The sequence below is a fragment of the Micropterus salmoides genome, unplaced genomic scaffold, assembly GCF_014851395.1.
Source record: "Micropterus salmoides isolate LMB-PRFRI ecotype aquatic unplaced genomic scaffold, ASM1485139v1 Ms_hic_scaffold_22, whole genome shotgun sequence".
NCBI lineage: Eukaryota > Metazoa > Chordata > Actinopteri > Centrarchiformes > Centrarchidae > Micropterus > Micropterus salmoides.
In genome coordinates, this window is record NW_024041373.1 from 14,270,983 (window position 1) to 14,283,852 (window position 12,870).

The window sequence follows — 12,870 nt, forward strand, 5'->3', positions numbered from 1 at the left end:
TGCTCTGAGCCACTGTGCCAAAGCCACTGGATCAACGTTATTACTCCGACATAAGGAAGACATCATCTTCATCATCAACATCGCCATCATCATCATCATCATCATCATCAAAGAGAGAAAGGGGGGGTCAGCATCATGACCTCCACTTCTGGCTTTGTGCTCTGCAGAGACCTCGTTGGCTGACAGCAGTGTACGTCAGCACTTCTCACCGCTCCAATAAACCCCCTCAAGCCTCTGGCGGTCACACAGACGCAAGTGTAAAAGTAGCAGCGCTCAACTGTTGCCTGGACTAACCCACTCAGCATCCCCGTCCCACACAGTCTGACACGGAGGAGTGAGACGGCTCACTGAACACAAAGTGGAAAGTGAGAAGAGAGGTGGAACATTTGGGCACAGCCTTTTTAGTCTGGATTTTTTTGGCGCGTCTTTAAAGTCCACCTTGGATCGTTTTTGGACAACATTTTTCTGCACTGTTTGCCTCTTGGATTTTGATTTTTAATTTTCGGCACTTAAATGGCAGCTCTAAGTATGATTTCTTCACACCTGTTCCTGTTGATGTTCAACTGTTTCCTGGGTGCTGCATTAGTTAGGACCATGAAAGGGGGCGCTGGGAGCGCACAGGACATTAGTGTCCTCCAATCCTCTTCAGACCCGTTCTCAGAAGACCTGGATCAGGATATGGTCTCCCAGCACATGTACAAACTGTACGAGAAATACAACAGTGAAAACCGCCTCAGAGAGGGAAATACTGTCAGGAGTTTCCGAGCCGGCCAAGGTGTGTGAACACATTGCGAAAGCGCTCAAATGCAACAATTTAGATTTCATTATCAAACCCAAAAGGAAAAAATAGCCTTGTTTGCCATTGGTGCACCACTAATCCGACACGAAAATCAAAAAATAAATAGAAGTAGTCAGAAAGCTCCCCTGATCCTCTCCACGGATGGTTATTAAAAGTGCAGTGGGGATGGATGGCTCAGCCAGACGCCCTAAATAGGTAGGATTGTTTTGGAACAGTCTGAGAATGCATCTAAATGATTTGGGGACGCTGTGGGCACACTGTGTTTGTGGCAGCAGCTGCGCTCCTTCTGCGCGGGGTCTGATCAATTACCACAGACAGACGCGCAACATGCGCAAGAATGCCTGCGATTCTCTGCAAGCAATGCCCAGCTTCAAACCAGTAAAACCTCAGTTACGCGGTGCAAAAGGGTCATTGTCGTCGCTTCTACGTCCCTGCTGTGGCTACAGGACATGTGTGACTCCGCGTCCTGGAGTCAGGGGGCTTAAAGCACAGTCGTTCCTCTCTGTCTGATGCTGTTTTTATAAACACAACACACAGACATTTATATCCCACATAGTTCTCAAATGGCATATCATAACACGTGTATATTTTTACTGCAGAGACTGAGTGTAATCCAAGGAGAGATGTAAGAGAGTTTTCACAACAATGTAAGATCTGTTAAAACAGTTGATTATGTCTTGGTGTCTGGGCAGACAGTGCTGGCTGTATTAGGCTTAAGGGGAAGCTTTAAGAGAAACTGAGGTAAGCATTTCCATATGTAGGCTGAATCCAAGGTAATGTATATCTCTTGAGTCCGTCCATACTTCCACTGAAATCTTATACAATGAACAATAAGTGTGCTGTTGAAGTTACTGTTCATCATGAATATGTAGCTCTCTGCCCACCCCCCTCCACCCCTGCCAGCCAGATCCCCAGAGTCTGGCTCCTCTTAAGGGCACCTTCTGCAATCCTACCAAGGTGCGCAGCTGTGTACAAGCCACACAGCTCAGTCATGTAACACAGAACAAGTAAAGGTGTCACTTCTTATAATTTTAACTGCCAAAGGAGTTGTTTTGGTGCAAAGTGATACTATTCCAAATCCCTTTCATATAGGACTTTATTGTTCTTTCCTTTTTCTAAAATGACAAATGATAAATAATTGTTAAAGCTCGGAAGTGTGAATTCAAATAAGGTTCAATTCCTGTTTAGTGCCTACATTGGCAAACACTTATACACCATCTGATCATGCCAGACATTTCAGCCCATCAGTGAACAATAAAATATATAAAACAAATTTTGTCTATTTTAACCCTTTTCAAAGCAAGATCATAGAAGCAATTGTGAGCTACAATACTGCCCAATAGCATCTGTGTGGATTCATTTTCTTATGTCCAGGATCAGTGGCAAATCTTTTAGAATAAATGGATAAAAAAAGAGTTAAATTGTCAGGTTGTTCACCTGACTGACTGACACTGATTGATTGTCTTTGCAGACTCCTCTGACCACAAGATGGTGTACCGGCTAAACCTTACAACCCTCCAGGACTCAGAGGTCATCCTCTCTGCCACATTCCATTTCCTGCTGTATCGGCGTCTTCATCAAAAACCCTGGTTCTGTAAACATTTCAAAAGCCCATCCTGTCGTTCCTCAGCCGTCCACCCTTCTCCGTCCATCAGCCTGCTCCTACACTCTGTCCCCTCTAGGTCAGAGGTCAGATCTGGGTCAATGGAGTCATTTCTAGGCAATGTGACCTTCCACCCCCACCGGAGAGGGGTGTGGCAGATGAAAGATGTGACCCAGGTCATAAAGGAGGCACGGGACAAGGGTCATCTCCTTGTATCAGTGGAGTTGGACTTAGGGCAGCAGTACCAAAGAAAACCAGAGGAGGCACTGTCTGCTGGCAGCATGCCCTACCTGTTACTGTATGCTGATGACCGTGCCTTGGCAGAGCCCAACAGCGTGGCTGCAAGCCTTCAGAGATATGACCCGTTCAGTGAGGGAGGAGAGCCCTCACATTCCTCCCAGGACTCTCAGCTCCTGCACAGACCTAACTCCTCACCAGAGTCAAAAGGACGCGTGAGAAGGGAAGCAACTCTGCTCTCCGACCCCATTCAGAACAATGAGCTGCCTGAGGTTGACTATAGGCCTCATGTATACAGGAAGGATGACCATTGGGAGAGCACTTGGTACCTGGCACTCAAACCCAAGCCTAAATCAGGAAAGAAGGAAAAGAAGAGAAAGAGCCATGAGGAAGAAGGAGCGGAGCAAGGTAGAGGAGCACATGATAAAGAAGAACCTCTGGTTCTTACAGAAGGAGAAAGAACATCACAAGGGCTCAAACCTGATGACTCAGCTGTGAAAAAACTCAAAGACAGTCGCATGCTGGTGATGAGCGACGGACAAAAGCATGAGCGCAGAAATGAGGAGAAGGATGGAAAAAAGCACAAGGGGAACACAAACTCGCAGTCACCTGTTCTGAGTTTTGATGAACAAACGATGCGTAAGGCCAGGAAGAGGCAGTGGAGCGACACCCAGCACAGAGGCTGCTCCAGGAGGAACCTCAGGGTGGATTTTGCAGACATTGGCTGGAGCGAGTGGGTTATAGCACCCAAGGCATTTGATGCCTACTACTGTGCTGGCACATGTGGATTTCCCATGCCCAAGGTAGGAGCACAAACACCTAAGATTCAAAATGGCATTACCAAGTTATATTGAGTAACTTGAGTGTTGTTTATATTGATCTTCTCCTTTGCACACCTCTCCTCTACTCAAACTCTCCCAGGTGGTGAGGCCATCTAACCACGCCACCATCCAGAGCATAGTCCGAGCCGTTGGGATCATCCCAGGAGTTCCTGAGCCCTGCTGTGTCCCAGAAAAAATGAGTCCTCTGGCTGTGCTGTTCCAGGATGAATCCAGGAACCCAGTGCTCAAAGTTTACCCCAATATGTCCGTCCAGTCCTGCTCCTGCAGATAGGGAGATTGGCCAACAGGGCAGAGGCCTAAACACGGTGGATGTGGAGAGAAACAGTAAAAGGGACTAACGGAGAAAGAACCTCTGCTTGTTAAGTGGATTCTTGATACTGAGAAACAAAGTCACTTTGGCCGTTGTTATTCCTTGAAGAACATAAGCTGTAGAGAAATCACTTCCATTTCTTCTGTCCTGCGGCAGCAGACTTGAAGAGACACATTGTCTGTCGTCTGTCTTAGCAAGAGGAACAGAGTCACACATGTAAAGTCAGGGCTCCACATGTCCAAGAAGCCCAGTTGTTTTGATTCTGTGTTTGAGATAATATTGAGATTGATTTCATGGACAGAAACATTTAAGGGCTGTTTTCCTTTTATCTCAGAATGCACTTGCTTTTCAAACAGCTCACAGTGAGTTTGTGTTAATGTTTTCTTCGGACACAAAGGCTACAAATAAAAGACTTTATTAATATGTCGTCAGGCAGCTTACACAGTCTCAAACAGATTACAGAGATTATGAAACATATTTTTACAATTTTGCATACTGTGTGCTAATCACACACCACATTGTACATACATGCAAAGCTAATTTGTCTGCAAGACAGGAAGGTTATTGTACATTCTTGCTCTGTATATATTAAAAAGGAAATATCTAATGGATTGTAGAGAGCATCTGGAATTCATTTACACCGAGCCAACCCCCTCATAACACTTCAAGAATGTTATAACCAGAAATATTTTTCTATTTTAAATGTGAAACTTGGTTAAAAAAAGAATTTGTCATGGTTACTAGGTTATGTATTACTATATTTTAGTTGAGATGGTGTTTTGTACATGTGCATTGTTTAAATTATGAAAAGGTAGCCTTCTATAATTAGAATAAAAAAGTAATTTAATCCAATGCTCTTTCTGGTATAATTTTGTTTCATACAGTTATTCTTGGTCATTACTGCATTTAATTTTTGATTCTTGGGGGGGATGTTTTTGTCAAAACAAACCCTAAAAGGGCACTACTGTTCCAAAATAGCTTAGTACAAAAGCAGGAAGGTTCCACTCAAAAGCCAATATTCACCTAAAGCCACTTGAACCCATTATTACCCCACACCAAAGACTCAGACGTCTGTCGCACAGCAAATAATGTGACTGATGCCGTTGCCGTGTGTTAATGGTTGATGGAGGAAGCAGACATGCACCTATTGGGACGTCAGACACTCAACTTCAAAACACGGTGCACTTCCCCTTTTCTAACCCTCTGTCCCCCATTCCATTCAAACGCAGAACACTTCCAAGTGCAGGATGTTTTCCTCAATAGCAATTTCTTAAATAGATGGTTATACACAATCTCAACAACTTTAACTCAACTACTTGTCACATTTATTCACAGGAGGAAGAAGGCGACCCATGTGGTGCCTAAACAGTGAAATGACAGAGGGAACCTTTTGACTATTAACCCATCGCTCTGGGGTTGTTTTGACTTGAGCCTGAAAAAGTTGGCACAGAGCACCACATGTGTTTCCAACAACAGAATGCTGTAAAGTTTGCCAAGACTGGACAGTAATTTTGTATCGGAGACAGAGACATTTAATAACCATTTGGGGGGAAGGTAACACAATTTTGAGCTCATATACTGATTATCACAGTTGAGGATAATGCTGTAAGTCTTTTGCCTTAGAATTGTGCACAGAGAGCTAAAATAAGAAACAGTCAGTCACCAGTTACCACCTGTGCCACCCCTTTGGTCTGCACTGCTTTGTCCATTAGATATACAGACTATAAAAATATTCACCATTTTTGGAAGTTGTCATATTTTATTGTCTTACAGCAATGAATCAAAGGGGTTTTAATGTGGACACTGATCAACAGAAGACGACCTTTCGATGTGAAAGTGAAAACAGATCTCTACAAATCTGATACTGACTCACTAATATTTGGACCTTAATGATACAAGTGATACTGCAGTCACTTGAAACCCTTTGACTGCACACAAGTGAGCTCCATTTAACTCATTATGTGACTTCTAAAGCCAACTGGCCACACCATAAAGTGATGGTTTAGATGTTCTTTATTAAAGGGGATGAATACTTTTACAAACATGTATTTTATACCTGTGATACATTTTTCACTTTATAGAGATACTTTTGTTAGTATAATACAAAAAAGAAGAGCTTATCATTTTAGCTTTGTAACCCTATTTTACCATGTTATTACAAGAGTGTAACTAAATGGGTGCAAAATGAAGAGCATATAAGAAACACTGGGGCCCGCTGCTGAATATTCACTGACAAAGTGTGCTGCTGTGACATGTAGTGATGAGATGATAAGCACTATCACAACCCTAAAGAGATTATCTTGAGTCCATATTTGAGGATGAGGAAGAGAGGCAGATGAAGGGAGAGAGAAATGTCTAAAATTCTAAATGCATGATTCAGTTTTCTGCATTTTGAACAAGTGGAAATGTTCAGCAACAACAAATCTTTTCACGAAAGCACCCTTGATGGGGCCTCCATTTAAATTATGATGATGACTGTAATTGGGGTTATTATAAAGCATGTTTACATTAATAGATGTTTTAGCTTCAAAGTAGGTTGGCCCAATTGTAAAGAACACATCCAGGTTGATTTTTCCCCCCTAATTTACTGACTGATCCCTTTAACAGTCCGGACCCATAGTCTGCTATTACAAAGTGAACCCCATGTCAACCGCAATCAAAGTCACAGGAGAGTACTTACAATGGTCAGTTCCAGCCGAGAAAACCACATAGGCTCGTGTTCAGAGCCTAGTATGCCTAAAAGCCAAAACCCAACGAAGCAAGCAGGGAACCAAGAACAATATTTGTTTTTCCACATGATGACTGTTCAATTAACAGAGAGCAGTACAGCCATTATTAGACAACAGAGGATTTTCTGTGTCCGGGCTGAAATGGCTCTTTCCTCACATGGTTACTGAGCTCAGAGAACTAATAGGTCTGTTCATAATGACATAGCTTTAATAGAGTGACACTGTTCCTCTTAATCACCCATTTAATCATGAGGGCCACTGGGTATTTTATTTAAAAATCTTATTTTTCCTTTAGAAAGTGAAAAAAAGAAACTACTTTTACCAGTTTCCAAACCACTTTTAGAACTTTTTTTTTTCATCCAAGGAATCCATTTTAGTGTGGAAACAAAAAATATTGGGACTACCTTGAGATAAATAAGGATTTAAGACACAACAAAACATTAGGAACATAATGCAGTGTATTTGTGCCAAAATGTGTTTTGTGTGCAGTTTTCATGTCCTGTGTAGGTTTCAGTCCCAGCAGTAAAACACATGAGTAATGATGTCCAATCCATAAAAGAAATCTGTTATATTCCCAGAAAAGTATTAATGAACTCCATGAAGGAACCCTCTAATTTGTGGTGCAAAGAGACTGGGAGGAGAAAATCTGTTACTCAAATAAAAGTAGATAACAACAGTGTGGGCGGGTTTACATCCCTGCTTACATTACAAAGTGACTGAACAGGGTCGAGTCTTGACTTTCCCATGAACTTCATGCCTTCTTCCCGCCTCATTTACCTGCAACAGAGACCGCTATTTATGTCAATCTGTCCGCAGTCTGACCTGAACGGGATGTACTATTGGTGGAGAAACATAAAATGTCAAATTCAAAGCAGTAGGCTTATGGACTCCATCCAGGTCTGTAGATGAATGATAACCATTAAACAAGAACTTGATTTCATTTTTGAGTAGCAGCCTGGGAATCAGCCTCTCACTGTTTCCGTTCATTTTTTCGCATAGCCTGGTGAAATGTTGGGTGAAACATCTCAAATGACATACAAATATTGTATTGTATAAACATTTTAGTCTAATAGCCTATTACAATACATGAGAGCAGAGTGACAACAAAAAGATTTCCTCCCATTGGTTCATGCTCTGAACTTTCTATTAATCAAACAATTCATGGGATCATTCAAGGCAGTCTAATTACAAAGCAAATATATTTGATAGATATTCTTCATATTTAATAATCTGCAGAGGAAAAAGGGCAAAATGTTGGTCTCAGTCGCCGCCTACTGGAACAGACAAACACTGACACCCTTTCAGAGTAGGACTTACATGATGGTGGAAGAAAATACTCAGACACATCTGTTTAATTTTCATAATTTTAGATTTCAAAACGAATGTGCAAAAACACTCATTCCATATCTCTTGTACAAATAAGAGCAGAGAAAAGCTGAAAAATAAGAGGATTGCGTCGAATTTATGACAATCACGAGCTGACCTTCCCTCCTGAGTTCCATAAGGCACAAAATAATCATCAACCTAACACACAAGGCTAAAGGACAAACAACAAACTGCAGTGAGAACAGCTTACACGTACCTCTATCGTCATCTAGTGGACAGGTTGTGATGGCCATGTGTTTCTATTTTCAGCTAACTACCTACATTCACTGTCTCGCCGTGAATCTGGAGTTTAACCTGTTAAATACGAGCATCATTTAGGAAATAAATAACGTGGGGTTTTTTTTGTCCCTTCTTCTCTTAGTTATGAGAGGTCATGTGTCTTGACAGGTGGTGCCGCTCTCGGAAGTATTCGTGACAGATCGGGCAGGTGAGTTTCTCCTCCCTTCTCCTCCTCACCTGGGACTCCGCCGCGAACTCCTTCTTGTGATGAGAGCGCATGTGGAAAACGAGGTCGGAGGTCATGCGGAAGGACAGGTTGCATTTGGCGCACCAGTTCTGCACCGACACGCCGAATGAGGTTAAAGTAGGCGGAAGGATCGTGAGAGAAGATGTGGTCTGCAGCTGAACACCAATGTTTCGTGACCAGTGCTCCGGTGCGTAATGGAAAGCATTGTTTAATGCAACCGGGGAGGAAAATGTCTGTAAGTCACCGCTCAGGATGTTGGATGCCATCAAATTGTTGTATCCCATAACAGTCCTGGAGGTAAAGGCATCAGTCACCTCCTCTAGGCGGCTTGAGGGGGCTGTTGGCGCGCTGCTGAGATGCGCCTGGGGGTCAATAGAAGAAGTTCTTTTACTCGGTTTACAGAAAGCGCTTTTCTGCTCGCCCCGACTGTTGGACAGGACCAGAGAAAATGCACTGCTGCTGCTTGAGTGCACACCAGAGCTCTCACCTGTCTCCGACCGTGAGTCTGTCTCCGTGCCGCGCGTAAAAGTCCCTTTGGCATGCCCCGCGTCAGCAAAAGCATCACTCTTACATCCCAAATGATCCGGTTTGATCTTATTATCAGCTTTCAGTTTTCCCGCAGAGGAAGATGCATCTCCTGCGCCCTGGTCGTAGCCCTTACTCAGCTGTGTAATATTGTCATCATTAGAAATATTCGTTTTTTCTAACAGAACCGTTTTCCGTCCTTTGGGATAAAGAGTTTCCTCGTATTTCCTTCTCTTGGGGGAAACCTCTGCGTCCTCGTTGTTGTCAGATTTTTTGTGTTCCAAATCTCTGGCGATATTGTGGAAATCTGTCACCCGATGTTGCCTTTTAGTTTCCACATGCTTGTGCTCGTAAACCTCGCGGCTCCAGGTGTCCCTCTTTACTTGCGTACACAGGAATCGGCAGTGAGCCAGGAAAGGATTCTCATTCTTGAAAACCTGGTTACATCTTCCACATTTGAATTCTGAAAGAAACAAAAAAAAAAACACGATGTGACTATATGTACAGATACATTCAAATAGAAAGATACCTAATGTATTTTGGAGTGGGAAAACAATTTAATTTTAACGTACATCCTCACAGAAGTCCAAACATAATGGTACTTTCTGCAATAAAATGCTCAGATTGATGCTGTTTTAGTTTAAAGATGTTCATGAGGCTGTACATGGGCTTTATAATTACAGCCAATTTTTAACAAGGCTCAGAAGCCCCGCCAGTGTCCTGACTTTGCACTAGCCTTACAGAGCGCTGCCTCACCTTCACTCGATCCTCTGATCATGTCCGTGAAGCCCAGTAGGTGAGAAAGCTCCTGGTCGTACCACACCAGCAGCTCTTCCTCCTGCTGGATGTCCCGTGTGGTCCGCACATACAGCTGACCTGCTTTCAGGAAGGCCTCTGTGTTTTGCTCCTCTCCATTGCGCGCAGCCTGTACCAGCCGCAGCCAGGACAGCACCAGCGCGGAATTGCGCATGGCCTCGGGGTCCACCTGTTGACAGGAATCAGTGACATTTTATAGCTCCCAAATTATCGCATTTAATATTTTTCTTTATTACACGCTTGAAATTCCAATAATGAAAAAGTTAAATTGTTAATCTAACAATATTTCGTCTGACAGCATTTTTAAAAGGCTAGTTAAAATTTTAATTGTTTGTCCCTTTTGATATAATACCCAAGAGAGCAGCTTTATGGCAAGCACAAACTGATTAACAGCAAAAACGTATAATCACATATAGGTTTTTTATAGAAGATTTTAAAACCGAACAAACAAATATAGGTCCAAAACACAATGGTCATAACCACTGGGCTTTAGGGCCACACAGTTATATAATAACAAACTAACATACTATAATAGACCATCTCTTTGAAGTTCAAATGTCCATGCTGCATGCTGTCCACAAAATTATACAACTCACCCTGAACACATAGGATTTAGCTCTCTTGTCGCAGGATTTCTGCGCTATGAAGGCGATAGTGTCATAGAAAGTGTTTTGGAGCACACATGGACCAAAGCATGTGCCTGAAGGGATGCTGCGCGTAACGACCACACTGGTGTAGAGATCCGCTGGATGCTGGAGGAATTTACTCTCGTCAGTCCAGATGGACCGAGGCAGGAAAGTGTGATCCATCGTTAAACTGTAATAAAAATACAACGGTTGTGGTTAGTTAAAGAGCAGGTATACAATATAGGTTTTTCATGGTTTAGGATTATTATTTCAAGATGAAAGGAAAATCATGAGGCCTAACTTGATCTTTATTAGAATAAGACTAAAAATCATGAGAATCGTAACAGCTAACACACATTTTATTTGCTTTAGTCAGTCAAAATATAGAGCATGGGGGGCTGTATGAAATAAATTAGGTTTTATTGGGGTGACATGCTGTTTGCCGAGTTGGAATCAGATGCTCTAAACCCACGCTGAATTGTCTTACATGCAATATTGAAAATAAGAATTTGTGCAACCATGTTTTTTGTTTTGTTTTTTTTCTGCTAAAATTACGTGTCCCAACTGTGAGGCAGGCGCAGCCGGTGTCGAGGCAAAATTATTTCTAACGTCCTTTGTCTCAGTTTTTCAGTCGGTTTCTCCTTTTGTCTCCCCATCTGCCGTAGAGCCAAACTGCCTCATCTGTGCGCAGGATAAGTTCAATATGTTTCTTCTGATGTATTAACAGTAGTAATGCGATTGACGGAAAGATTAAGTGGCTAATAATTTTTTCTTCTCTGGTCAATAAAAAGTATCTGACCTTTAGGGTTTTGTTGTTAAAGCGATTGACAGCTGATCGCGAAGCATCACAACAGAATGATCTGTGACAGAAACACTGCCAGTAAAACTGCCAGACATTTGAGAGAGGAATCGCGCGTCCCTGTGAAGAAAACAGCGGAAATGTGCATTAATGTGGACTCACCCGCGGGACATTGAGGAGGATGTTTGTGCCGTGTGGCAGCGACTTGCGGCAGGTGCAGTGGACCTCGGTAACGATGCCCTCTCGTTTCTTGGTGAGGAGTTACTTATCCGACTGAATCTTCCTCCGTACTGTCGACCCTCTGAGCTCCCACTCCCACTTATCCCCTTCAGAGAGCGCACTGAAGCGTGGCGCATTGATGTAAACACGTGCGCGCTCACGCACACACACGACTTGAATTGTGTCCTATGGCAAATTCTCCCTTGTCTGCCAGTCAATTCCATGAAGAAGAGAGTTTTTGGGCGCTAGACAGGAAAGATAGTGCCAATAATGCACATAGGTAATGGAGTATTCATCCAATACATGCATGGAGCTGACTCATGTGGACATACAGGCCTACTGTGCACCACATATGAACAACAGCACATCAACAACATTTTTACCTTTTAGGGAGAGTGAAACATTTTAAATATAATGTTTCGAGTCTTTAGTGGTTATAAATTATACAATTTCAGACAAATTATAGATATAAAACCACAAGCTCAGAGGACCACAACCTGCGGCAGACCTAGCACAAGCCTTTGCCAGCCTGAAATATAATGTGATGTATAATGCAGACAGACACCTTATTGTCTGTTTTCACTCCAAAATTGTCACTCCACTAATTGTGCGCAATAGATATTCAGATAGTTTACACGCTATGTGGGTATCGTAGACTGTTTTTGGTCACGTTTCTGGAAACAATAAGTCCATCTACACAAGAGTTACACCAGTGGTGGAAATCGTCCTGGCTAGTGTGGGCAACAGGAAATTTTGACATTGGCCACTACTACATGATACCATGCAGGGTGGTCTGGCTTTGCCACCGGGCAAATGCATTATTCATAAACTAAATGTTTCTGTCTAATGAGCATTTAATTGATTATTCTGCATCAAAGATTTGGTTTGGGTAAATGTGCCTGTGGTTATCGAGCCAACTTTCTATAATGAGTAAGCGGGAACACATAAAAGCCTTCAATGGGGACTCCTCGGACCCACTCCAACAAGCACAATTACAGGCTGGATAAAATTTCATTTATTGTTGGATAATATTTCCTCGAATTTTTTAGCTTATCACATTAAATTGTGTTGGTATGTTTGATGGCACTCATGAAAACCGTCACAAAAACATTACATCCTGTCATGGGTCGATTTGCATTCAGGCCCATAATTGAGCTATTGTACTGTTTTTCTACTGAGAGCAAAATGCCTGAGACCTAAAAAAAAAAAAAAAAAAAAACAGGCACCAAAATGACCAATTATTGATTAATTTAAACAAGGTACAAAATTATGATTAGTTATTGTGACATTGGCTTGCTCATTTGATTTTACAAATTCTAAATAGCCTAATCTTAACTATAAAGCAAACATTATATAGCATCAGACTCATTCCAGGACACTGAAACTCAAATAGCCTGTTGTTATTTTGCGTAATCCCACTCCAGACAGTAGATATCTGCTCACTTCTTTTCATGGGGCTTTTTGTATGTAAAAGTGGAGTTTTGTATCTCTCCTCGGGTGTCGCTCCTCTCCT

General features: G+C 42.4%; 2 protein-coding genes across 2 annotated transcripts; one reads left to right on the forward strand and one right to left on the reverse strand.

Moving 5' to 3' along the window:
* Positions 1–234: 234 nt before the first annotated feature.
* gdf10a (growth differentiation factor 10a) lies at positions 235–4,643 on the forward strand. Its single transcript, XM_038738035.1, has 3 exons — positions 235–775; positions 2,271–3,442; positions 3,561–4,643. Exons 1-3 carry the CDS (start codon positions 514–516, stop codon positions 3,750–3,752), a joined length of 1,626 nt encoding a protein of 541 aa, XP_038593963.1. The 5' UTR covers positions 235–513; the 3' UTR covers positions 3,753–4,643.
* Positions 4,644–7,866: 3,223 nt separating this feature from the next.
* On the reverse strand, positions 7,867–12,016 carry prdm8 (PR domain containing 8). Its single transcript, XM_038737102.1, has 4 exons — positions 11,301–12,016; positions 10,310–10,529; positions 9,654–9,882; positions 7,867–9,360 (listed from the first exon to the last, which is right to left on the reverse strand). Exons 1-4 carry the CDS (start codon positions 11,579–11,581, stop codon positions 8,264–8,266), a joined length of 1,827 nt encoding a protein of 608 aa, XP_038593030.1. The 5' UTR covers positions 11,582–12,016; the 3' UTR covers positions 7,867–8,263.
* Between the last annotated feature and the right edge of the window lie 854 nt (positions 12,017–12,870).

Coding starts and splice junctions, on each gene's coding strand:
- prdm8 (XM_038737102.1), bottom strand. CDS start 11,581: ATGGAATTGACTGGCAGACAAGGGAGAATTTGCCATAGGACACAATTC. Junction 10,530..11,300: donor TCCTCCTCAATGTCCCGCGG/GTGAGTCCACAT, acceptor TTTTTATTACAG/TTTAACGATGGATCACACTT. Junction 9,883..10,309: donor CTAAATCCTATGTGTTCAGG/GTGAGTTGTATA, acceptor TCCTGTCAACAG/GTGGACCCCGAGGCCATGCG.
- gdf10a (XM_038738035.1), top strand. CDS start 514: ATGGCAGCTCTAAGTATGATTTCTTCACACCTGTTCCTGTTGATGTTC. Junction 776..2,270: donor GAGTTTCCGAGCCGGCCAAG/GTGTGTGAACAC, acceptor TTGTCTTTGCAG/ACTCCTCTGACCACAAGATG. Junction 3,443..3,560: donor GTGGATTTCCCATGCCCAAG/GTAGGAGCACAA, acceptor AAACTCTCCCAG/GTGGTGAGGCCATCTAACCA.